Here is a 26,038-nt window from a genome sequence, read left to right as displayed (position 1 = left end):
TCTTTTTTTTCATTGTTCAATTGAAATTGTGTATGTATTTTTTCAGGTATATATATGTATATATATATATATATATATATATATATATATATATATATAATATATATATATATATATATATATATATATATGTATTTTTCTCATTGTTCAATTGGAATTGTGTATGTATTTATTCAGTTATATATATCTATTGTTATTGTTTTTGGTACTCAAATCAATTGGAGTTTTAGTATGAAAGTGGCGTGGCAGACCTGCAGGTCTGCCACTTTTTTTTTGGACATAAACACTACAATCTGATGCGGTTCAGAGGGAAAACCGCATCAGATTATCACCTAATTTGATGCGGTTTTCCCTCTGAACCACATCAGATTATCAGTTTCTAATGCGGTTTTGGACCGTATCAGAAATGATTAGTCACCTGTTACGCCCCCACCTGATGCGGACCAAAACCACATCCAAAAGGCCAGTTTTGACCACATCAGGTGGGGTTTTTTCATTTGTGTAGGGTTAGGCCACAAAGACATATCTACAATAACTTTCCAAGCCATCTTGCTTCTTTACCCGCAGAAGCTAAGTCTCTTTAACAACCATAGCTGAATCTTCAAAGCAAGTTCGTCACTTGTATACCCAAGAAACTATATCCCCACCAAGAGTGAATAGCCATCCACTTCTGTAAGAATAATAATCACTATTAGTGATCCAACTCACACCGGAAGGACCTTCCAAGACCCAAGGGTATCCACTACAAAATATACCATAATATGTTGTTCTCTTAAGATATTTAGGAATCCTTCTAAGTTCTAAGTGCAATAATGCATGCCAATGCTGGATCAAACTAACTTAGTTGTTTACTAACTACAGAGGCAATTGGTCTCATAATCATTGCACACATCAAACACCCTATTACTCCAATTAGGAGATAGGAGTTCTGTTGTTGTTGGCGAGTTTCACCCTTGGATTAAAAGGTGTAGAAAACGGTTTATAATAAGTTGTCAAACTTCTTTAGCACCTTTTCAATGTAATGCGATTGAGATAACCACAATCCATCATCATCCTTGTATAAAAGGGCATGAGATAAGATATACCGACAGGGGTCATATGTTTGATATTATTTGTTGCATTATCCTCTAACATTCCAATTAAACCAAGCAGTTGTATGAATTTGAGGATAATATTTATGGACGTCAAAAGTCAATTTCGTATAAAAGAGCCTCATAACCAATAGCCGATATTACCAAACACTTTAATAAAAAAAAGTGAATAAACCACTAACATAAAAACAACCAATACAAACAGGTGGTCAAACCAACTATTAAAAATAGCAAATGACCACATTCCAGACATCTCCACAATTCGTACCCATATCTCTCGGAGATGATGCCACTGCCATGTGTATGATTAGGTGCCATCACGACTATCAAGAGGGTTATCTACCGAGATGGACATAAAGGATCCTTGTCATCATCATATGTGTGGTGGTCATCTCGACCTTATTACCCGTTGTGATGGAATCAATGTCTATCCTCTACAATATAATCAGCAAGATCCAATTTTCTGCGATACATAAAATAAGTTCTTGAATGTAGTTTCGCTAATAACCAATCTATTCTCTTAGCATATACTCCAATTACTAATAGCAAAATCTTCACAAAACTTGATAGGCAACGTAAGCTAATAGTTCCCAGTAATTTTATAACGACACTTTTTTTCTACTCCCATGAAGTGCTGTAACTTATCCCCCAAAAGTTTCCGTTTTCCATACCAAAAATTTTGAGTCCCAAACTGTCATCTTTCAGCGTCTTTTAATTTTTCTTCATGTTCGGTGTTTCCGTCTTGAGTTCCTCCCCACTTTCTTATTCTCTCCCCAGCAATGGAAGCCTGCAATAATTAAAAATTCCATAAGTCAAATTGTATTTTAGAGATCATTATTCTTACACTTACGACCCGTTTGGTAAGAGACCATAAATGGTGGGAAAGGTAATGCATCATAGTTTAAGTTTATACTAGAAATGCTATGTCATTACCTATGATAATGCTACTTCATCCCAAACTATTCATTTTTCTTCCTAAAATCTCATAACTATCCATTACCACTTGAGAAGATGGTATTGGGTGATAAATGAAATTTATAAAGAGAAATACATGTTTTGTGAGAAAGTTTCATTCTCGTATTTGTTGACATGAAAAATTATTTACAAATTTTCACTAAATTTTATTACCATTACCATTATTTATAACCATTAATCAAACGAGCCGTTAAGTTATAGCAAGTTGTACATTCAAATACTTCTAGTACTTACTACATGTCTACCTGGAATCCTTCCCAACCAACACCAGTATTTGCAAAAATATCACAGGCGCTATGTAATTAAGACTTATCTCCATTCCCCAACCCAAATTTAGAATTTAGAAAAATACAAATTACTTCAGCCATATGACCGAATAAAAGAGGTGTATGATTGTTTTACCTCTTTGTTCCAATTTGTTTTGTAGACTATTGAAAATAGAATAATAGTTTGCGCACATGTACCAGAGAGCATTCCAAGCCATATGCCCTGCAATAATTATAGAGTTAATACTTTGTATTTAGTTACAAAAAATCAAATCTAGTAAATGTTCATAGATACGAAAAGATATTTATATATAACTTTTTAGAGTCTATTATATTTTAAAGCTTTTTATACAACTTTTGAAAATTAACTGATCATAGATATAAAATATATCTAGATGACACGTCCTTACTATTAGCAGGAGATAAAAAAAACACTCTTTATAAAGAAACCTCAGTTATTGAAGTTGATAATCAGAGTTTTACCTAGACAAAATTTCACAACAATATCCTTATTACCGGAGACAATATAAAAATTGAACCTCCAATCTTAAAATTAGAAGGTAAGAGCTGGAAGTTACCTTGACACCAAAACCAAGCACGTATCCTAATGTGAGGCCCAAAGGGATTCCCAAAAAGTAGTAACATCCAACGTTAATATATGCAATCAAAGCTTGCCATCCTGCTCCAATTGCCACACCTGTTGATATTTTAATTTGTCATTGACCTAGGTTTAATTATCATTACGGTTCCGTTTGGTAGGGCGTAAAATATTTTCAATGTAAAATGATTTTCATGGAAAACAATTTACAATGGAAAACACACTTCCACAATTAGTTTCCCGTTGTTTGGTTCGATGTAAGAAAAATGATGAAATGAAAGAAAAATGAAAGAGAAAGTAAGGAGGTAGTGAGAGGAGTGTACAAGAGAGATAAGGAAAATAGTTTTCCCTTCATTTTGAAAGGAAAATGGTTTTCCATCATTGAGAAGTAATTTTACCCCAAGGGAAAATGGTTTTACATTCTTTTGCCAACCAAACAATGTAAAACTGAAAATAGAGGAAAACAGTTTTTCGGAAAAACGTTTTACGCCCTACCAAACGGAGCCTACAATGCATACAACTAGACGAGCTCTAAAACAAGTAAATTAAGGTAGTAAAAACTAAAAAGTATGTTTAGACACCTGAGAGAACAGGTTGAAAGTTGTTGATGACAATGCTAAGTGCGAGAATTGGGGTAAGGTCAGTCACCACATCTTGTACCTCTTTACTGTTGGTAAAAACTGCTGGGTATTCTTTTCGATAGATGATTAATATTGATACATATTAAACCACAGAAGAAGGAAGTTGTTACCGCAACCAAAACTGAAAACTTTGCCATTCTGGGACGTGCTGCTCCAAGTTCATTTGATACTCTTACACTTCAAAACAAATGTATGCTTTAATCAGTATATGATTATATAGACTTGTTTTATTTTGACAGGTAAATAATAGTAGTTTAGATAGAAATATAATATGAATTTAAAATAGGAAAAATTGACAGAAATAATCCCAACTATGACCGTTCCGCTCAAAATAATCCCAACTTTGGATTATTCTGGAATAATCCTAACTATTTGGTGTACCTTTCAAAAAATAATCCAAACTTTTATTTTTTTCCCTTCAATGATCCTTTTGGGTCTATTATAAATAAAATAATTAAAAGTTTGGATTATTTTGAGAATCTACCCAATAGTTGGGATTATTTTGAGCAAAACGGTGATAGTTTGATATTCTTGTCAATTTTTCCTTCAAAATACAACCCTTTTTTAGTAAACTAAGAATATTATATGCATAGTCTTTTTTAAATTTATTTTTCGTAAACTCATTCCAATTTTATCCTAACTTTCAAAACCCTCTCTCTAAACTTTTTGTCTGACTTTTCTTAAAACTTCATCTTCCCCGAGCGATTTGCAAACCCTAGGGGAGCTCGTTGCTGCTGCTGCGGTTTTCTAGTGGGTGGTGGTTTCATGGCTCATGGCAACACCGTTTTGCTCCAGGGTTTACCACCTCCTTGCTTTGTTTTTGTTTGTTGTTTTTCACTATTTCCAATAAGTCCCATCTTAGTATACATCTCTGTGTCTAAATGCAATGGTATAATTGACAAAATGAGTGGAAGGATCAAAGTGTGGAGCAGTTAGGAATTTTTCATACACCGTAAGACTCAAATTGATTAATTCTTTTTTGCTTAGTATACATCAATATTGGGCACAAATTTTCATCATTCCTATGTTTGTACTAAAGGAAAATGAAAGAGTATGGAGTCCTTTCTTTGGACTGGTGAATACAGTAGTAGTAAGGTAGGTAATCTTGCTTGGGAAAAGGTTTGTTTGCCGAAACAAGCAGGGGGACTTGGAATGAGACAAGTCAAGATTTGGAATAATGCTGCTATTGTAAAATATGTCTAGGCTATATTTACTAAACAGGACAATCTCTAGGTGAAATGGATGCATGAAGTCTACATTAAAGAAGCTGTGTGGTGGGATTATGAACGACCTTCAGACTGCTACTGGAAACAGATCAAAAATGCTTGAAGCTGTTGTATAATGAATAGTAAATGAAGAATATGACTCAGTTCAGAATTAAACAAACTTATCAAAGAATGATAGGTAAGCAAGTTGTTGTTCATTGGGATAAATTAATCTGGAACATGTTATCATCCCTAAACATAGGATGATTTGCTGGTTAGTGATGCATCAGAGACTAAGAACAATAGATATTTTGGTTAAGATTGGAGTTATGCACTCTAACCCCTGCTTGCTGTGTGATAATGGGCTAGAAACTCACAGTCACTTATTCTTTCAATGTCCATATGCAGTCAAATGTCTAGATATGGTGAAAAACTGGCTGAAAATATCTACTATACATAATGTCTTTCAGAGGCAGATCCTCTATATACAGAAGAGCAAAAGATCAGGGATACAAAAGAGGATTCTAGCTGTTGTATTCAATGGTCTGGTTTATCAGTTATGATGGGTGAGAAATGAAGCAGGTTGGAATCAGGTGGTTTGGAGACCAGAAGTAGTGTTTGATAGACTGAAAAAATTAGTTCAGTTAAGAATTAGCCTTGTTCTTCCTCAAAAAATCACTGATAGAGATAAATTGTGGATAGAGAGAATGTTAGATAATGTATAGATTTTTCTAAACAAATATTTTTGTCCCGTTTCACTGATTACAAGTTAATTTGATTTGTTGTAGGAATTTTGCGTATAAAGGTTGCATTATTCAAGAATAATGAAAATGTTAGTTTAATCTTTGGGAATGGTTAAAGAGTTTCATTATTAGAATCAAATAATAATCCTTAAAAATATTAACAGTTAAAAGATATATATTTAATATTATTTGAAATAAAACCACGCAAGATAAAAAAAAAAAACTATATCACAAACCTTACTGCTGCATTAAATCCCAAAGCCACCATCATTGTCCATCCTAATATATTCATACTGAAATTCCACATTAAAAGAGCATTTAAATTAAGCAGCAAACCAGCAATTATGATGAATTTTGATTCTAATAGCATAATTACTTATATAGATTATAAATATCCAATTACAAATGAACAAAGAAATGCATTATGCACTGCGTCTTACCATACAGACAAGGCATCCACCGAGACTTCTGCATTCTTTAAATACCCAGCGAACAGAATCAGAGCCATAAAATACCACGTTTCTAAGCTGTACGTGCATAAGATGATTTTTTAAGATTGGAAAGTAAGCTAAAGTTAATGATGAAAGTTGTCTTAAAACACTTTAAATGTAACATTAGTACTAGTGCCCCCAATGATTCCTTTATATTTCCTAAAAGAAATGAATGGTACATTTTCTAAATCAATGATTCATAAATGCATGAAGGGAAAAGATAAATAGTTTTTTTTTTTGAATTAATTTTTTATACTGGTAGGCACCATCATTCGAAGTAAAAGAAATGGATGTAAAGATTATTACATTTGGAAATGAGTTGGTATCAACCCAATGGTTCCACAGAGAACAAAGAGCTCATTGACGACCTTACTTCCTTTACTTGACATAAAGTAGGGTTATTAAACGCTATATCCTTGTGTTTTTTCAATTTCTACATTGTACCTGAACTTTTTTAAAATTCCACACAGTCCTCCAAAACTTAGTTCTTTTAATGCATAATGCCCCCGTTGCTAACTACGCGTCAATAGTTTCATTTGCTTTTTCTTATTTAGTGGAACAAATCTAACATATAAATATATTGTTTGTAAGAGTCAAACTATGTTTAAGGTACTATATATTTGGTCACTAAATTACAAAAGGTAGATGAAATTAATGGCGTTTGATTTTACGCGGGAACATTATGCATTAAAAACTAAAAATTTTTAATTTTAGAAAGGGTACTATGTATAATTTTAGAAAGGTTGGCACACAACGTAAAAACTGAAAAATCTCAAGGGTATAATGTAGAAAACCCTATAAGGTAAGTAACAAAAAGTATGGCGTTAATATACACTTAGTTCTCTGTATAGCACTTTTAGTGTTTTTCTTTGGATATATGGACTACATGCATGAAAAGTTGTAATGTAAGATGCATTACCATAACATCACGGCAGAAGCAACAGACAATCTAACAAATCCCCACAAGTCATGAAAGGCCTTCCAAGAGAACCCACTCCAAGCCTCTCCACACCTCCCGCTGAAAATGTAAGCAAGCTCGGACAACACTATGAACCACCACGAAATGTTCAACACCGCAGCCCCACCAGCGAGGCCCCACCCGAGCTTGAGCATGAGCAACCATGAGAAAAAGGCATGTAGGAGCAAGGCTATCCCAGTGATCGCCGCCATAGTCATTACCTTACGTTGTGCTTGGAGGTACTTTATGATTGGGAATACCATTGCATATGCAAATAATTGCGGTATCATCCATGTTGCTACCCTACCTGTCCAACGGTATATCGAGGATTTTTTTAAATATCGCTTTTGACCATATATACTTCCTTCGTCTATTGAAACATCACTCCAAAGAGGGTAATTTATTTGAATCAAATAGAGCAACTAGTTGTTTGCCTTATTTAATAGTATCAAAAAAGACAAAAATATTTCCCCCTTTTTGATATTAACTAAGAAGACAATTACATTGTTTTGCCCTCTTTGATATCACTTAAGAGAACAATTTCAAATTTGCCTTGTTTGATATCAACTAAGAAGACGATTTTCCAATTTTGCCCTCGATATTAACCTAAGACAACAATTTCAAGTTTTTTCCTCTTTAATATTAACCTAAAACAACAGTTTCAAGTTTTGCCCTCTTTGATAACCTAAAACAACAATCATATAGCTTTGCCTTCTTATAGTCAAAGGAAAAAAAAGTAAGGACACAGAAGGATTAAAACAAAGTATGAATAATTTTTTTAAAAACATTATGTTCGATTTCCCGCAAACCGCTCTAATGCTCTATTTACAGTCTTCTTTCTATACTTTTAACTACGGCTGTTCATAGTATGATTTGGATCACACCTAATCGCAACCGAACCGTTATTTTCGTGGTTTAGGTTGCTTTACGGTTTCAAAATACTGGATTGGTTTGTAATTTCAAGCAAATCATGGTTTGAATCTTAATAAAACCAAAACGCATCATAAATAGCAAAAACTATTTAAATGATGGAAAATTTGTCAAAAAAACCTTTTAAATGTTCAATTTTGCGAGAAAAAGCCTTTTAAAACATTCTTTGCGGAAAAACAAAAACTTAATTTTTCATGCAAGACGGAACCTATTCTCATTTCCCGGTGTGGCTTTTAAGATGTATAGGGGTGGTGCCGTAGTTAATGAAAGTAGGAGGTAAAGAAAGATAGAAAGGTCAGCACCGGAATTGAGAAAAAACACACCGGAAAATGGGAATAGGTTTCTTCTTGCAAAAAAAAATTAAGGACCTGTTCAGTATTACTGTAGATTTTTGTTTTTTGGTTTTTTGATTTTCAATATCATATGATATATGTCCTATAATAAATAAAAAATTAGTCATATTTATTGGGAACATCATGATTTTAAAAACTGACAACTAAAAAGTAAAAACCACTTTTTTTTGTTTCCTATTTTTGGTTTTTAGTTTTTTTTAAAAAAAACTGAAAACTGAAAAAAAAAATGATAACGAACGCGCCTTAAGTTTGTGGTTTCTTTTTGCAACGAATGTTTTATAAGGTTTTTTCTTTCGCAAAATTGAATCTTTAAAGATTTATTTGAAAATTTTTCTTTAAACGATTTATATATTGGTTTTTCAACAACCTTTTACCACATATATTAGTCATTTATGAGGTACTTTTCCAACAATTTGTAGCTAATTAACTATTTTCCAGCAACAAGTATACATAAACTTTACCATATCCGCACATATGAAAAAATAAATTATTACTCATGTTTGCAGTTTGGTTAAACCGCACTGCACCAAAAAATTTCACATGGTGCGATTTGGATTGGTCTGGGCAAAAATGTAGTGTGGTTTGGTTTAGAAAAATATCAAACCTTCTATTTGCGGTTTAGTTTGGATTATATCCCAAACAACACCAACTAACCAAACCCACGAACAGTACTACTCTTAACCATCAATTAACGAAAAAATACATACGAAAACGAATTTAACAAATCTATATGAACATACTTTTTATGTATTGATCGAAGTAAATTATTGTCAAAATTTCCAAAGTTAGACCATCAAAACACAAAACATTGGACATGTATATTGACTATCAAAGATATTGCGTATACCTGCCGCCTCTGATATTGCGGTAGTTTCTCCAATGAGCTTAAGAAGTGGGGTCGCGAAGATGTAGAGGAGGCTCAGTAAGAGTGCTGTTGTGTTTAGGATCACCCAAGACCTTTGCAAATACACCCCTAACATGTTTATTCGTTTTGCTCCAAATGCTTGCCCACACAATGTCTCTAAGGCACTGCCCATCCCCAACTTCAATTTTGTTATTTGCACAACACACATTATTTGATCAGTATACTTAGTTAACAATACACTAGCGGATATGTTAGCAAGGATATGCAGGAAGTCTTTGAATGATTGTTCATTAACTAGATACTTCCTCCACCCCCTAGTTATTGGATGTCGGCTTATAATGCGGAACATGCAAGTTTTCAACTTGTAATGGATATTATTTAAGTTTCTATTGGAGTACTATTTTCACCAAAAAAAAAATACTTAGTTAACAAATACTTCTTATGTTTTAGAATACTTGGCACACTTCTTAGGATCTCTAATTCTCTACCTGTAAAAATTATAAAAAGTTGATAATATGAAAATATATGCCTTTGGCAATAAGCGGATAACTATTAGCTGATAGCTGGTAGTTGATTGTATTTGTTGATTTGACTAAATGTTTGTATTAGCTGTTTTTATAAAGGTATTTGGTAATTAACTGATTGCTACATAATTGTGTAAAATGACCAATAAAGACATGTGCATAATATTTTGTTGTATCTTTTATTATTTATTAATGTAATTTTTAACAACTTTAGAACATAAACTAGTTATTGTCTCGAGCGATACTCCCCGGATTATTTACCAACGTGCATTTGAAGTATTCAAAAATAGAAATATTATCTTTCCTTTAAATGCTTTTTTCCCTCACAAAAACCAACATGAGTATTTTAGTGTAGTTGGTTAGTGCATTAGTATATCAAATGAAAGGTCATGCGTTCGAGTCTTGAAACACATATTTTTATTGTTTAATGTCTCATTATGTGTGGGAGGGGAGAGTACATGTGGCAGCATGACATTTGTTTGTCTTGGGTTTTAGATATGTATATATATATCGATGTAATTGATCTACTCATTTCCAAACCTTGAATGTAAAAAACTCTCACCTTATAGCTTTTTAGAATCAATAAGCTAATTGAAATCTCTCTTTACCAAACACTCAAATTAGAGTGTTGACTAGTCAAATCCTCTAATATGAGTTTAAACCTCTCAATTTTCCCCAAACCTCTCTTTACCAAACAAGGCCTATATCGAGACGAAACTAATAAGATCCCAAATAACTATATTTTTCCTTATGTAAAAATCATAAGATACGATCAAATGATAGTAGTGTGTGATAGTGCAAAAGTCAAATTGTATCATCTATTTTGAAACGGAGGAATTACATCACAATTTACCAATATCTAAATGAGCGAGTGACTAAGCGCAATGATATAGACGTGATTCAATCCCAATTTGTATACCACCTCCACTAGACATTACTAATCAAACTAGATGGCATCCATAAGTGTTACTAGTATAACACTACCGTTGCATGATTTAGTCATATATTCTCAACGCAATACCAACTTATGATATGTTGGTATCTATTTTTTTAACCAAAAAAAAAAAAAATCCTATATGGCGTTTCCTTAGCTATCGAATCCATTCAAAATAACCAAAAAAGGCCAATTAGAAGACATCAACAAAGAAGCATAATAAAACCCTTCTCTCTAAAAAATTCTCTCTGTACCCAAACCCTAACACCCCCACCGCAAACTCACAACCCTATAGGGCTTGTCTGTCGCGTGAGACATCTCGGGCTCCTTACGCCGGCAGTCGAGCCCTCCGTCACCCCGCCCCTGTCACTGGTTTTGGCTCGCTGCTAGTTTTGTATTCTCATTTCTGTGCTCACTCGTCCGTCGTCGCTGGTTTCCCCCCACCCTAATAGTCACACCGACCCCCACCCTAATCCCTGGTGTTAGTCGTTTGTCGCGTCGTCCCCACCTACACTGTCCTGGGCTTCCCCGTCCCCTATTCCCCCTGTTTTAGAGTCGAGCCTCCCTATCCCCTCCCCCTGTTTCCGTCGGGCCTCCCCTTCCTCTTTCCCCTGTTCTTGTCAGGCTTCCCCACCCCTTTTCACCTGTTTTAGTGTCGGTCCTCCCGTCCCTTCTCCCCTACTTTTAAGTTGGGCATCCTTATTCCCCTCCCTCCTGTTTTAAGTCGGGCATCCCTTTCCCCTTCCCCTATTTGTCTTTAGGCTTCCCCTCCCCCTCCCCATGGCTGTTAGTTTTCCCCTAGGTGGGTTAATTCCCAGTACGTTTATCTGGTTTTTAAGTATGTTTATTTGCTTCTTACTATGTGCGGTGCTTTTTAAAACTTTAGGAATCACTAGGTTGAATAAGGCATGGGAATTCATAACAGTAAAATTTTGTGGTTTTTTTGGAATCTGTGATGTGGGTACAAGTGAATCAAGCAGATTGTGCGTGTGCCTGTGGTTGAGACGATGTATGTTTTTCATGGTTGGGATATCTATTTTTCGATTTCACAAACCGGCAAAGTGTTCGAGAGCTCACTTTATTTAGATGTCTTTCTAGCTTGACATTGATCTTTATGATCCTTGCCTTGACAAATTCAAATATGAAGGCGGCACACCAATTGCATTTGGTGGTTTTCACCATGCCCACTCAAATGAGTTTCTCCTTTCTAATGGAGAAACCTTAAATACTCTTGAACGAGAGTATTGAGTCACAAAGGAACGTGGCTTTTCACAAGATCATGAGCCCAGAATCCCAAGCAAGCAATAGTCGTTTGTTGGGATTGCTCATACGACGAAATGCAATGCTCGTCGTTGGTTGTTAGTTGTCCGAATCGTGAACGACACTTGCTTCTCTTACCACCGCTGCATCACCCATCAAAGTTGTGAGTTCATCATCACCAGCATTGACCAGCGATGCCCTTCGTCACATGCGACTCTCTATCCTTTTTGGTTCATGTTTTTGTTTTCTATGAATTGTAAGAGCTCTTAAAGCTCATTTAGGTTCGTTGGTTTGTTTTAGATTTGGTTGTATTAACATTAGGTTGTACTTCCTCTGTTAATTAATGTACGATTTCTCGTTGTCAAAAAAATCTTAGAAAATAATTCCTCAACTCACTTATGGAATGCATTTTCTTACTTTTTCTACTTTATTTATATAGTATTGCCTTGGGTGTTTTGGTTGTACCATGTTAATTGTGTTCTATTCACATACTTTTTTTTTGGGTGAAACTATTCACATATTTTACTTTAACTATCTAGTATTTTTCATAGATAAGGAGTGTAAAAAATATAATTTTTGTGAAATTTTATTAGATTTCTCAATATTTATATTTAGAATTTGTACTTTTTCTAATTTTGTTTTAAATAATTGAATAAATCAATGTTATTTAACGTTATGTATTGACTAATATTCAGATGCATAATGATAGAAAAGGCGAAGGAACTATTTTTTGTAAGGGTTAAAATATAAAAAGTACTCCTAGGTAGCAAAACTAAAAAAGGTAAGTACAACTTGGGAGTATCAATTTCACCTCCTGTGATCAATATCTAATATCGAGGTAGAGTCTTGATGAAGACATCATTGGCAGTAAGTTTGGCACCTTGTGAAATATTCTTATAGGATTTAAAGAGTCAGTAAAGGCGGTTCTCTAGCCGACTGAGTCACTTATGGAGAAATGATAAACATCTAATTGCTAGATGTTTGCCAAACATCTAACACTAATGTGGCAACATGTGAGTGGTACACATGTCACTATATTGTTTATCCAAACAAATTACTTTTTCCAATTTTTTAAACTTCTATATCTCAAAAAATATATTTTAGAAAAAAATAAAAAATATACCAATATTCATATATTTTTATTCTCTACAAATAGACATCCATCTTGATATAATTTCATCATATTTTTATTTTACTCTTCTCTATCTCTTATTTAGATATGTAAAAAAAATATACGAACACTATCTGTTTATACACAAACACTAGTGTGAGTTGCATAAACACTAGTTATAGTTACACGAACACTAGTTCTAGTAGCATGAACACTGTATATTAGCATCGGAATCTTCTGACAGTGTCTAATTAAAAAAATACGAACACTATCTGTTTATACATAAACACTATTTTTAGTTGCATAAACACTAGTTATAGTTACACGAACACAAGTTGTAGTAGCATGAACATCATATATTAGCATCGAAATTTTCAGACAGTGCCCAATTTTCGAGATTACTTTTTTGTTTGACTGATAACTTTTTTTCATGTATATTGACAATTTTACCCCTGCTAGATGTTTATAAACATCTAGCAATTAGATGTTTATCATTTCTCGTCACTTATGTGTGTGTTTCAAATTTTGATAAGGAGATTCTCTATTCGATCGAGTCACATCATATGTCTCCAAATTTCTCGCGTTAGATGTGAATATTAGGATCTTGTTTGGTGGATGAAACAAAAAAGTAATGGAGAAATCGTATAAATCGCGGATCAGATGTTGAAGTTGACCCATATAAACACTAATGATGCAATGTGCATTACCAATTTTGGTTTCGATGTCAAATTAAACTAACGATTCTTCTAAATTTTTAATAACACATAATTAAAGAAACTACTTGCTTAGTTTCCTTAAGTTTGTTCAAATATCTTGTCAAAAATTTTTACTCAAATATCTTGTAAAAAAATTTTGTTAAGAGGGAATTATTCATTTATTAAGTTAAGCAAATTAAAGAAAGGTTTCTTATCTTTTACCCAACCTTTTCTTAAAAGAAACATGAGTTAATAAATGCTATGAGGTAAATTTAAAGAGACATAAAAATTAAAACATGGTCAAACTAAAAGGATGAAAGGAATAATAATCAAATGTGTATGTTGAAGATTGCCAAAAGAAAAGGATGCAAATTGCAAAATATTGATAAATAGAGAAAGTAGTTTATAAAGTATTAATATAATATTCAACACTTGAGATAAATTTCGTATATCGTAAATCTTTGTAGCTCTTTATTGAAAAAAAAAATCGTTTTCTCTACGTCCTAAACGTAGCCATTTTCTATACTACTAACAAATCTAAAATCTTACCAAACATCTTATCAAACAAACCATCTATGCTATTGACCACTAAAATTAGTCAATACAATTGGCTATTATCATGCAATGGTTAAACAAGCTAAATGAACAATAATCTAACAAGTCTATATTTACTTTGATCTTTCAATTAATAAGTTATTGAGATGATCATCCTATAAGGCTATAATCCCATACCACTTTAGAAAGAATGAAGGAGTATTATCATAATATGGTGTCTAGCTATAACATAGAATTATTACGTATAAATACATACCAGTATACCGAAGGAGAAGCCAGCGATGACGGAGTTTTCGACGGAGAAAGCGGCGAGATCGAGGGTACTAAGCTGGCCGGAGATAGTGATGGTGATGGCGCCAAGGGAGTATTGGCAGGTACGCATAAAAGTAGATGGTCCAGCGAGATACATGGTCTTCTTCAACTCCAACCAATACACTTTGAAGAATATTTCAGGGCTTTTGATGAGTGGGATATCTTCTTCAACGTCATCATCATCCACAACAATGTCTCTCGTTGTAATCGATGTAACTTGATTGTCGTCGTCATCAACCGCAACCACGGTGGGTGATAACAAAGGCTGCTTAGCATTACTAGTATTCTCCATCATCATACAAAATAATGAGGCTTTACTGGGTTAGATATAGATTTAAATATATGGTTGACAGGACTACAGGAGGTACACCAAACATCAGGGCTCAATTATTGACCCATCAATTATTTATTATTGATTTATTTATTTTTTGGCTCTCATTCGGGACCCGTGGTGAGATGAATTACCTCTGGGCTGCCCTCGCACAGGGCCACTCACCCAGAGGCCCAACAAGCCCCAAACCCCCTCCATCTCATAATATAGGATTTGCTTTTTTTTTTTACACGGTATTCAAGATTTAACTTTGATCGTTAATATATCTTCAATTCCATGTTAGTAAAAAATATAAAATTTAATATTATGAAAGTACACATTGAGTTGAATATAACAAGATCACACATGCGTAGGTTTTTCTTGTATATATATTAATGAGAATATTAGATCAAAGATTTTAAAATCTGACCCACCAAAAATGAAGTAGACATTATATTATAAGACGGGAAGAAAGTATATGATAAGGCAAAAGTGATGGTGTGGAGAAATGGAGCGTAGGACCCCTCAAAAAAATAAGAAATGGAGCGTAGGACTTAGGCGACAAAATGAATATGAAATGATTAAACAAAGTATTGTAATCACTCCTTTCCTATATTTAGTGAAACTCGGGTTGTTGGATGTGCAATTTCTATTATTTTATCTAAGGAAAATGATATACTTCCTTCATTTTTTATCCAAAATTTATTTGATCGCTTGTAATGTTTTGACTTTTGTATTATTCATGTATTTATTTCGACAAAGAATTTGTGGGTAAAGTCTTATAGTTATGGCATTCATAATCTGAGATTGAATCTCGTCTACACTCTACAACACAACACTTAATTCTTCATTTACACCCAAAAAAATTTTGACTGAAATTTTGAGACTGATATATATTATATACTAATACAAACTTCAGCATGTAAGATATATAATATTGGATTATCTCTATATATTTTTATAAGATTTATACTTGTTATATATATAGGGATGATATTTATTTGTATTAGAAACCTAAATTTAATTACATGATACTTGTATTTAAAAGCTATATATAATGAGGTAGGATTGTGAAAGATTAATTAATGTGGAAATATTATATTTATGGGGTTTATGAGTTTTCGAGGTCACTAATATCCATTAATTGACTAGTGAAAATTTTTAGTTTATGAAAGTTTTCCACATTAATTGTGCATTGTCATTGCTCATATTTTCACTCATTTGATTTGTTAATATTAGTGTTAATTGTTATTGCGTAAGTCCTTACAATTATATACTACAAATTTTTCATTGTTGGTATTTGACTCCTTTATGTGCATAGTTTGATTAATGTTTTTATGCTGCAAATATGTCTTATTCGTCATTTTATATTACAAATTAATTTTTTTGTAAGGGAATATTATATCTCATCAAGGAGCTTATTTTGTGCATGTGGCACTAAAGTTGTGCATGCATTAAGCCGGTACACTTACGGACCCCATTTTCAAATTTTGGGATGAGTCCATCACGAGCACGACAAGCTGGCTGCCTTTGGCCAACTCATATTCAACAAAAGAAGGAAAAAAAATCTTAAAAAAGGACAACCCACCAGCATAGCACATGGATCAGACCGTGTCTGGACCCTTTTTGAAATGGCCTAACAAGATACTCTATAGGTTGGTCTTAGCTCGACCATCTTGACATGAGGCACACTAGCTCGTCAAATGGGCCAACACAACCCAGCCCGTGCATAGCTCTATGTGGCATAATGCCCCCATATATAGTAATCTAATCTTTCCACTACCGTCAATGTTGAATATATTTTCTCCCAGTCATAATTTCAAATACAAGATCACACTTGTAATTGTGACCTGAATTATCAGGCAAGGCTTGGCCTAATAGTAAAAGTTTGAACTCCTGACTTACCATCACCTTAGCTTCCTCCCAAGTTCCAAGAAGTCTCACCTATAAACCTGACTGGTAAAGTGTCAGTTTAATATGGTCCTTCATTTTACCTACCTAAAAAATAAATTTGACAAGATTGACATGCTATGTTATGTTACAGGAAGGTTATATAAGGCTATTTCCCCTCAAAAAAAAAGTTTATGTAAGGCTATAATGTTACTTCCCCTCATTCCAAGATAATTACTACATTTATTTTTAGAGAAAGTCTTTAACATAATTGCAATATACATTTAGAAGCCTCCATCACCCAACTCTCTCGTACTCTACTTGTTAGGTTTTACTATAAAACTCCATAATTTTATATTGACTCCATTAATCAATATATATTGTATTAAATGAATCAGTCATAATAATGTTAGGAAACCTGATAATATTAGAATAAGATATAAATATAGTATTCTAGCTAATTCCTAACTATATTAAAAATATATGATGAGAAAATATAATAAATATATTCACCATATATATTAGTGCGATGATCAGATGCAAAAGTTATGAGCTGCAACCTGTAGCTGTACCTACGCCCGTACCCAATAGAAAAAAAGGGATAGAGGCCATAAAGACTAAAGTTGTCATCACCAAACAAACATCCTGGGCCTTGGTGTGCCCATATTGTGACCCACCCCCATTTTCTTATTCTTTGTTCAGCAATTGAAGCCTGCCCATAACGGCATAAAGCAAGAAGCAGTGAAATTCAACTGTCAAACTCAAAATAGTCTTACATGAAAATTTCACACACACATTTAAGCAATTTGTAAATTACACGTATCTTTATCTCTTGTTTCACTTTATTCCAGTTGGTTTTGTAGAATGTAGACCATATAGATTAGAATCATTGTTTCCACTGATATACCGGATAACATTCCAAATCATATACCGTGCAAGTGTAGAAGATTAGAAATATATGCATATCAAAGTTTATCATGTTTTTGTTTTTGAATGCAATAGATAGAATTACATAAAGTCCCAAAAACAAAATTAATTTTTTTTGGAAACCATAATAGCAGTTGTTATTTCAGGTCGAGACTCTAGAGGAATGCCTAATAAATAGTAACACCCCACATTATCAATGTATGCAACAAAAGCTTGCCAACCACCTCAAATCCAATGGCCACACTTGTGGACGACCAATACGACAAAGAAAATGAGTTCCTCGTTAGTCGTTATACTCACACAATAACTTTCCTGCCTTTCACTTTTGAAATACTTTACCAATAAAGAAAAAGAAAAAGAAAAGAAAAAAAAATGAAGTTATTCTTTTTAATATAAAAGGTGAACATGAGTTACTTGAGAACAGAGGTGTTAATTTTAATTCAATAGTTCAGTTATGGTTATATTAAACAGTTTAGTTTATATCAGTCCAGTTTATAAAAGTTAAAATTATTACAGTTTAGCTCAGTTAACAAACTTTTCAGTCCAGTTTTATTCAGTTATTTTTCTTTCCAATTTCAGTTCATTTGTAGTTTAAATCAGTTTTTACCCAAACAGTTAAACCAACCAATAGTTGAATCCATAGCAGTCTAAACACATTGCAGTTATTTTCAGTTTATTTTAGTTATTGACGAAAATCACATAAGTCCGACAATAATCGCATAAGTCCGAGTAAAAGCTAGTCACATACTTGTATTTGTTCGAGACAAATGGAACTTTGTGTCGGGTTTTGGCTATATGCTTTCCCGAGTTCAATTAAAATTAACATGGCCGATAAGTGTATTCCGAAACTTGCTTTGAAATAAGACAATTTATGTAAGTCGATAATATTTAGACTTTTAGTTGTATGCAAATCACATCATGTTTGGTTAAAATGACATCTCATATCAGTATAAATTCCTACAAACTTCCTCAAAAAACGAGTTAGACATTTTTTAAAAAGCTGATTAGATTAATGTCTTACTGTAACTATATTAGACCGATCAATGGAATAATATAGATATATTAGTCATAAAGCTATATGCATTTGAAAACTAAAAACATATAATCTGCGTCAAATAAGTTAATATTGGATCAGATCAATGTATCTATATGAATCGATAAGTTAAATTAAGATAACAATATTCCATTTGAGTTAATCGTTAACAAGTTACATTCAATCTGAAACTCATGCATTTTAGCCAAACTAAAAGAAATTGATATTAGATTATATGAATGTATCAACGCAAGTCGGTAAAGTAACTGTGTTCCATTTGAAGTAAGATTAAGTTGCATTTATTTTGATTTTAAATTATAATATTGGAGTGAAATAGATTGATATTAGATTATTAAATCAATGTATAAATGTAAATCGATAAGCTAAATCAAGATAAGAATAAAATACTCCATTAAAGCTAATTGTTAACAAGTTATAATCATTTTTTTAGACTCATACATCTAAGCCAAACTAAAGACATTGATATTAGACTAAATGAATATATCAATATAAGACGGTAATATAATTGAAGATAACAACTCCATTTGGAATCCGAAACATAATATTAATGTGAAACAAGTTAGTATTGGATTATTAGATTATTGTATCAATGTGAATTGACAACCTAAATCAAGATAAGAACACTCTGATTTAGTTAATTAATCATTTATAAGTTACATTTATTTTGAAACTCAAATATCTAGCTAATTGAATTGAACATAATGCAAACAAGGTGATACTGGATTATATAATGTATCAATGTAAGCTGATAAGATAGTTGAAAATAGCAATGATCCTTCCAAGTGAACATTGATTAAGCTTAAACTTATAACTAAGAAGTGCCAAGAGTTGCTAAAAATTTATAGTAAGTAATGTATGGTGTTAGTAGTTATGATAGAAACCAACTTATAACTGAAGTAAAGTTATATCTCATATTTTTGTCAAAGTTTGATGGATTTGATATCATCAATATATAATGAAATAAAACTATAAATGTCATAAATTAATATATTCAGGGGGGTGTTAATGAGTTAGTGTGGTTTGCAAACTATTCGAGCTCGACTCGAGAGGGTTCGACTTAAGTTTGAGACCGGCTCGAGACCTAAATCAGCCAAGCATGAGCCTCCTTAAGTTCACATTGCAAGTTCGTGAACAAGCTCAAAATCATTTTGGTAATTTTTATGTACAATATTAATGTCCCACATGGATATAGAATGTAAACAATAGCCTTATTTGCTCTACAAAATCTTATTAATCTTTCTCTATACTTTTTAATTGATTTATCCTATTTTATATTATTAGACTATTTATAAATTCCTTCATTTGTTTATATAAAATTTGCCTTCACTTAACTAATTCAATCACTTTGTGAATTATATAAGGGAAGGGGGGAGCTATGGTGTCCTCTAATGAAGAGACTATTTTATCCCCCTTCCCGTTCTAAATTACAAATTCACTTACAAATCAAAGGGGAGCTTCAAAGAAAAATACCAAAAATATAATTATAACAATCACTCACAAGTCAACTAAAATCATAAAATTGCATAATTTACGTTATGCAAATCACTCAAATGAGGAAACTTTACAAAAATTTAAAATTAACTTACAAACTACAACCTATGAAAAATTTGACTTGAAATCAAAGTGTTCACCTACAATCTATGAAGTAGTGTACTTAATTCAAAAATCAACTAAAATATTATAATATTAGAAATCATAATTAAATTCAATAATAATTTTATTTTGTTCATAGAATTTAACTTTGAAAAGTAAAAAAGAATAAAAAAGACTGGTGAGAGACTTAAGTGACAGAAAATAAACCAATCAAATTTTGAAACTAAAAACAATTATACTTCGTATGTCTAGTGTTCAAATTTTGACTCTTACTTATGTCAAAAAAAATCGAGTTTGTGTTTCGAAAAAGATTCAACACGCATTGCGTGCAAAAGATGCTAATATATATATATATGTAAACCTTTGAAGAAATTAAGACACATGGTACTATGGCAAATTGGCAGCTACATTAATTACATATTTTACATATTGCAAAAAAATAAAAAATAAAGTTAGAACATACAGCTTATGAGTTATGATTCCTGAAGTCCTGCGTTTACTATGCACCTATGCCAAACTGTATTGTGGAGATTTTCAATCCCACATCGAAGAGGAAACAAGGGGAGAGGTGAAATGCATTGTAATAAAAAGGTATACAAACACGGTGAATATGAATGAAATTAAAGTTCTTGTATGTAGCCAAATATAAAAAAGCCACCAGACGGGGGGTCCTTGAAGTTAGTACCTGATAAGAGTTATATGTGCCAAGCCCTAGTCCTAGGCACCTCACCCGATTGACCAAGGATACTTCGAACCACCACCCGACTAAGGTTCCTCGAAGTCAGTACTTGACAAAAGTTGCAGGTACCAAGCCACTGCACCAAGACATGGCTCATGACCTCCCTCGAAGTCCATAGGGTTCATTAGCCCCCGACAACTTTGAAGAGTTACCAATTCATCTCGAGGAAGTTTCATCCCCCTATTCATCTCAAAGAGATCCCATACACCTCCCTCGACGAAGTCATCTCGAGGAGGTTTCATGTACGTCCCTCGAACTCTTGGGGCTGATTAGCCTCCAAATCATCTGGAGTAGGTTCCATGCACCTCCCTCGAGTTCCTCGGGCTTACCGTCCTTCTATTCATCTCAAGGAGGTCCCATACACTTCCATCGACGAAATCATCCGAGGAGGTTCCACATACGTCTTTCGAGCTCTTAGGGATTATTAGCATCCAATTCATCTCGAGAAGGTTCTATGCACCTCCCTCGAGTTCTTTGGGCTCACTAGCCCCTAATTCATTTCAAAGGAGGTCTCATATGCCTCCCTCGACGAAATCATCTCGAGTAGGTTCTATGTACGTCCCTCGAGCTCTTGGGGTCTATTAGCCCCTCTCGAGAAGGTTCCATGCACCTCCCTTGAGTTCCCTGGGTTCACCAGCCCCCTATACATCTTAAGGAGGTCCCATGTATTTTCCCCGACGAAAACATTTTAGGGAGGTTCCATGTACCCCACTCGAGCTCTTGAGGCTCATTAGTCCACAATTCATCTTGAGAAGGTTCCATGCACCTCTCTCGAGTTCCTTGGGCTCACGAGCCCTATTCATTTCAAGGAGGTCCTATGCACCTCCCCCGATGAAGCCATGAGGTTCACTGCACCTACCTTGAGCTCTTCTGTCTCAACATACCCTAATTAATCTCGAGGGAGTATCACATAAACCCCTTCATCTCGAGAAGGTTTGATGCACCTCCCTTAACTTCTTGAAAGAATAATTCCGCCTAATACTCAATGTGAAGGAATGTCCCACATTAAGAGTTACACGTGAGACTGATTGGGTAACGAGGGCAATTCAAGTGGAATTATACGTACAAATTTTCAAAAGCGTGAAAGTAAATATATTATACACAAGAGTAACTATGAAAGCCTTTCCATGAAGGCCTCGTGCTTGAGACAAGCAAGGATCATCTACACGGTAGCTCTTCTAGTCAGCATATGAACTTCGAAGGCATCACCTTCTCGACATATCTATGCTACTTCACGCTAGCACCTTCTCCAGTCATCCGTTGGATAATCTTCAAGATCTATAACTCCCCACACTAGTAGAATAAATGCTTATTGATGCGGTCACAAAGTGGCATATTGCTCCGGTTTTGGGCGCGCAACAATTAAGGGGGCATCAATAGGTAATAATTATATTGTTGCGGTTTTAAACCGCAGCAATATATCAACATATTGCTGTGGTTCCTAGCATAAACCGTAGCAATATGCATTTTTTTAATATTAAAAAAGTGCACATATTGCTGCAGTTTTGGGCTAAGCCCCGCATCAATAGGTGCACTTTTTTTTAAAAAATTTTTTTTTAAAAAAATTAAAATCTTCGATGTTTAAAGTACTTAAAATGCAATAAAAATTAAAGATAACTAAAACATGAAATCATATCAACTAACAAAAATACTACTTAGAAAAATCATAACAACATAAACATGACCCAAATCAAAGCTCATTCAAGGAAACTCATATTTCAACTAGAAGATGTATTTCAACAACAATAACATTCAAATTCCTAAAACATCAACCACAGACTCCTAAACATCATATCTAAATAAAAAATAAAAAAATGAAGAAAATAAAAAATACAGAAGTTAAGTGTTAGATCTAAATCGAAAATTAAACTAAAAAATGAACAAAATAAAAAATACAGAAATTATTGTTAAATCTAAATCGAAAATTAAAATAAAAATGAAGATAATAAAAAATAAAGAAGTTATTGTTAGATCTAAATCGAAAATTAAAATAAAAAATGAAGAAAAATAAAGAAAAGAAAGAATATCCGGTGACGAGGTCGAGCGAAGAAAAGCTGAAACTCGTCGGAGGTGGGATCTGTGAACGGTGGCTTTGTCCGTCACCCGAAAATGGATTTCGATTATCGAACACTCTAACGCCTCCGATGACGACTTGTGGTCGAGGAAACGCGTGACGAATGAATTGAGTCGAGAAAGATAGAACGACGAAGTACTACGGTCGACGAAGAGAATGGCCCATGAAGAGAACGACTGTAGAGGAAGAGAGAACGACGGTAGAGGAAGAGAGAGATGCTGGTGAGGAAAGAAAATGGCGGTAGAGGAGAGATGCTGTAGAGGAAGAGATGCGGTAGAGGGAGAGAGAGGCTGAGAGGAGGTAGAGGAAGAGAGAGGTTAAGAGTGCGTGTGAGGGATAAAGTGAGGGGAAAAACCCTAACTGATGATATGTATGTTTTATACCTTTTTTTTTTGAATTTTTTTATGCTATTGCTGCGGTTTATGTAAGAACCGCAATAATATATTAAAATATTATTTTTATAATATTATTTTAATATATTGCTGCGGTTTTTGACAAAATCGCAGCAATATGTCTGGTCAAATAATCAACTTTTTTTAAAATTTTCTGGTGATACCATATTGCTACGATTTTTGGCCAAAACCGCAGCAATATGGTTATTTTATATTTTTCATTTTATTTTTACATGATATATTTCTGCGTATGGGTAAAACCGCAGCAATATCACCGCAGCAATAATCATTTATTCTACTAGTGCCATTGACAACCTTCAAGAGCCAATGTCTCAAATATTACATAAATTGATCCCTCTGGAATAGACAATGGCTCCCTTGACTAGGTCTCACTTTAATTAACTTCACTTGGCTCTTGCTCACCTTTAATTTCATGGTTGCCGCTTGGCTCCGCATCCTTCCATGTTTCATGTTCCACTTGGTACCTTGAGGTTTTTGTTATATCGAATAACCAACCCTATCTCCAAGTCCTCTAATTGGTTATAGCAAGGGAAATAGGTTGTCACTAAATGAGGTTGAGCTAGTTCTTCCTATTTTATCATATTTATACCCCTATTATAGACACATAATCGTGTCTCCCCATTGATTATGCACTGATAAAACATACCATCGTGCTAATTGGTCCAGTCCAAATGAAGAGCAATCAAACAAGCCAAGCTGAAAAGTATTTCGAAAATATAAAGTCTATTTAATAAATCCAAGCCCAGGTTTAAGGCCCAATTAGTTATCCTTATAATTGATTGTATTTTTAGTATTTTAATATTAATTATTCTTCATAATTAATTTTTAAAGGATATTTCGAAAATCAGATTTGTATTCCAAAAGATAGTTGATTTCTGATTTCAAAGGATAGCTTTTATCAAAGGATAAAAAAGAATCTTAAAACAATAAAAAAAATCAGCCAGAGCCACATGCGTCTGGCACACTGATGTGCGCTTGGCGCAAAGTTGTGCATTTGGCGCACAACTGTTGCATTAAGATTAAGCACAAAGCAGTGCATCACGCACACATTTTTTATTTAATCTTTTCGATTCGTTTTTGGTATCCTTTGCCTATGCTTTCATACGCTTTAAAACTTCGAATGAGTTTTGACAATGCTTTGATACGCTTTAAAACTTCGACATCCCTAATATTCAACCACATTCAAATATATTCAAATACATCATACCTTCGAATTTCATATTTCAAGCTTCAAAATTGCTCATCTCGGAGATCATTGCATAAGACCCAGATGACAAAGGTATAATTCCTGAGGGACCATTTCAATTAATGTCTTGTTTTACTAACCATCTACTTTTCATAAAGTAGACCTTAAAGGGAATTAGTATTAGACTGTACATTGTTCTCTAAATCACCCTTTTGTATATTTTATTTTACATTATATTATACATGCATACGTGATTCTCTTGATTTAATGATTTCATCACCTCATATGTTATTTTTGCTAATTAAAGACCTAACTGTTTAAATATTAATCAGATAATTCGAACAACCTGCTAGGTTCCCTGTATTTTGATTGCTTAATATTTTTCACTAAATAAAACAAAAAAAGTTTTTTATGTGTTCCCTGAACCAACCTAAACTAATATTTTTTATCTAACTATTTTCTAAATTTTTTTTAATATAAAAGTTTCAGAGACCAACTAGATGTCAAAAACCTATTACATCCAGACTACCTCTAACCTATATATCACCCCTCTCCTCCATATATGGATTCACGACGATTCCCAATACCTTTTAACAAATTCCTCCACCGCCTAAATCCTAGTGCATCCTCATCATTACCGAATATCTAGCTAAGCATCTCTCCCGCGCCAAGCTTACATCTGATCATCATATTTCATATACCCAGCGCCACATATTATCATACATTCATCCTCTCATATTATTACCGCTACCACCATCCCCTAATTCCTATCATCAATTACATTTTACATATACAATTTAGTTAATGCATGAATTGCTAATTCTCAAACAAATCCTCTTCATTAGCCTATGTACATGCATTGCTAAAGAAAACAAAAACTCATGATTCTCCAATCATTGTCAATCATCCCACCATTATAAACTCATCTTACAAAACACAGCACAAATACAAGTTCTTTCTAAGGCTAGTTCGACATATTCAATTTTTCGAGATCCGCACAAATTAATGAGCCCAAATAGTTGTATAATTTTTGAGGATCAAATAAACTAACAATCTTCATTTCATTTCTTTAATAATATTATATTTTTATTGACGTAACATTTTATTCATGATGTAGATTGTTAATAACGCATTTCCGTGACGGTAAGTATTGTATATTATACTAACTCAGTGCGATACTTTCTCATTTCATGAATTCTATTTTTAAATCTGATTGCAATTTTTTATCACCTTGTATATTATTGTTAATCAAAGACCTAAATAAATTATAACATTAATCAGATAATTTGAACAACCGGCTAGGTTTCCTATAATTTGCTTACATAATAACTTGTCACTAAAAAAA

The 26,038-nt window shown here is 33.5% G+C and overlaps 1 protein-coding gene across 1 annotated transcript; it reads right to left on the bottom strand.

Annotated features, from left to right (window-relative positions):
- Positions 1-1,174: 1,174 nt before the first annotated feature.
- LOC104897283 (protein DETOXIFICATION 30) lies at positions 1,175-14,901 on the bottom strand. The gene is given in 10 exon segments (XM_010684135.4): positions 1,175-1,878; positions 2,469-2,555; positions 2,911-3,029; positions 3,512-3,651; positions 3,653-3,748; positions 5,756-5,812; positions 5,960-6,046; positions 6,930-7,275; positions 9,099-9,294; positions 14,452-14,901. Coding segments are annotated over 10 exon segments (1,575 nt in total). The 5' UTR covers positions 14,806-14,901; the 3' UTR covers positions 1,175-1,785.
- Between the last annotated feature and the right edge of the window lie 11,137 nt (positions 14,902-26,038).

The sequence above is a fragment of the Beta vulgaris genome, chromosome 6 (assembly GCF_026745355.1).
Source record: "Beta vulgaris subsp. vulgaris cultivar EL10 chromosome 6, EL10.2, whole genome shotgun sequence".
Classification (NCBI taxonomy): domain Eukaryota; kingdom Viridiplantae; phylum Streptophyta; class Magnoliopsida; order Caryophyllales; family Amaranthaceae; genus Beta; species Beta vulgaris.
This window is presented reverse-complemented; position numbering and strand designations above follow the sequence as displayed.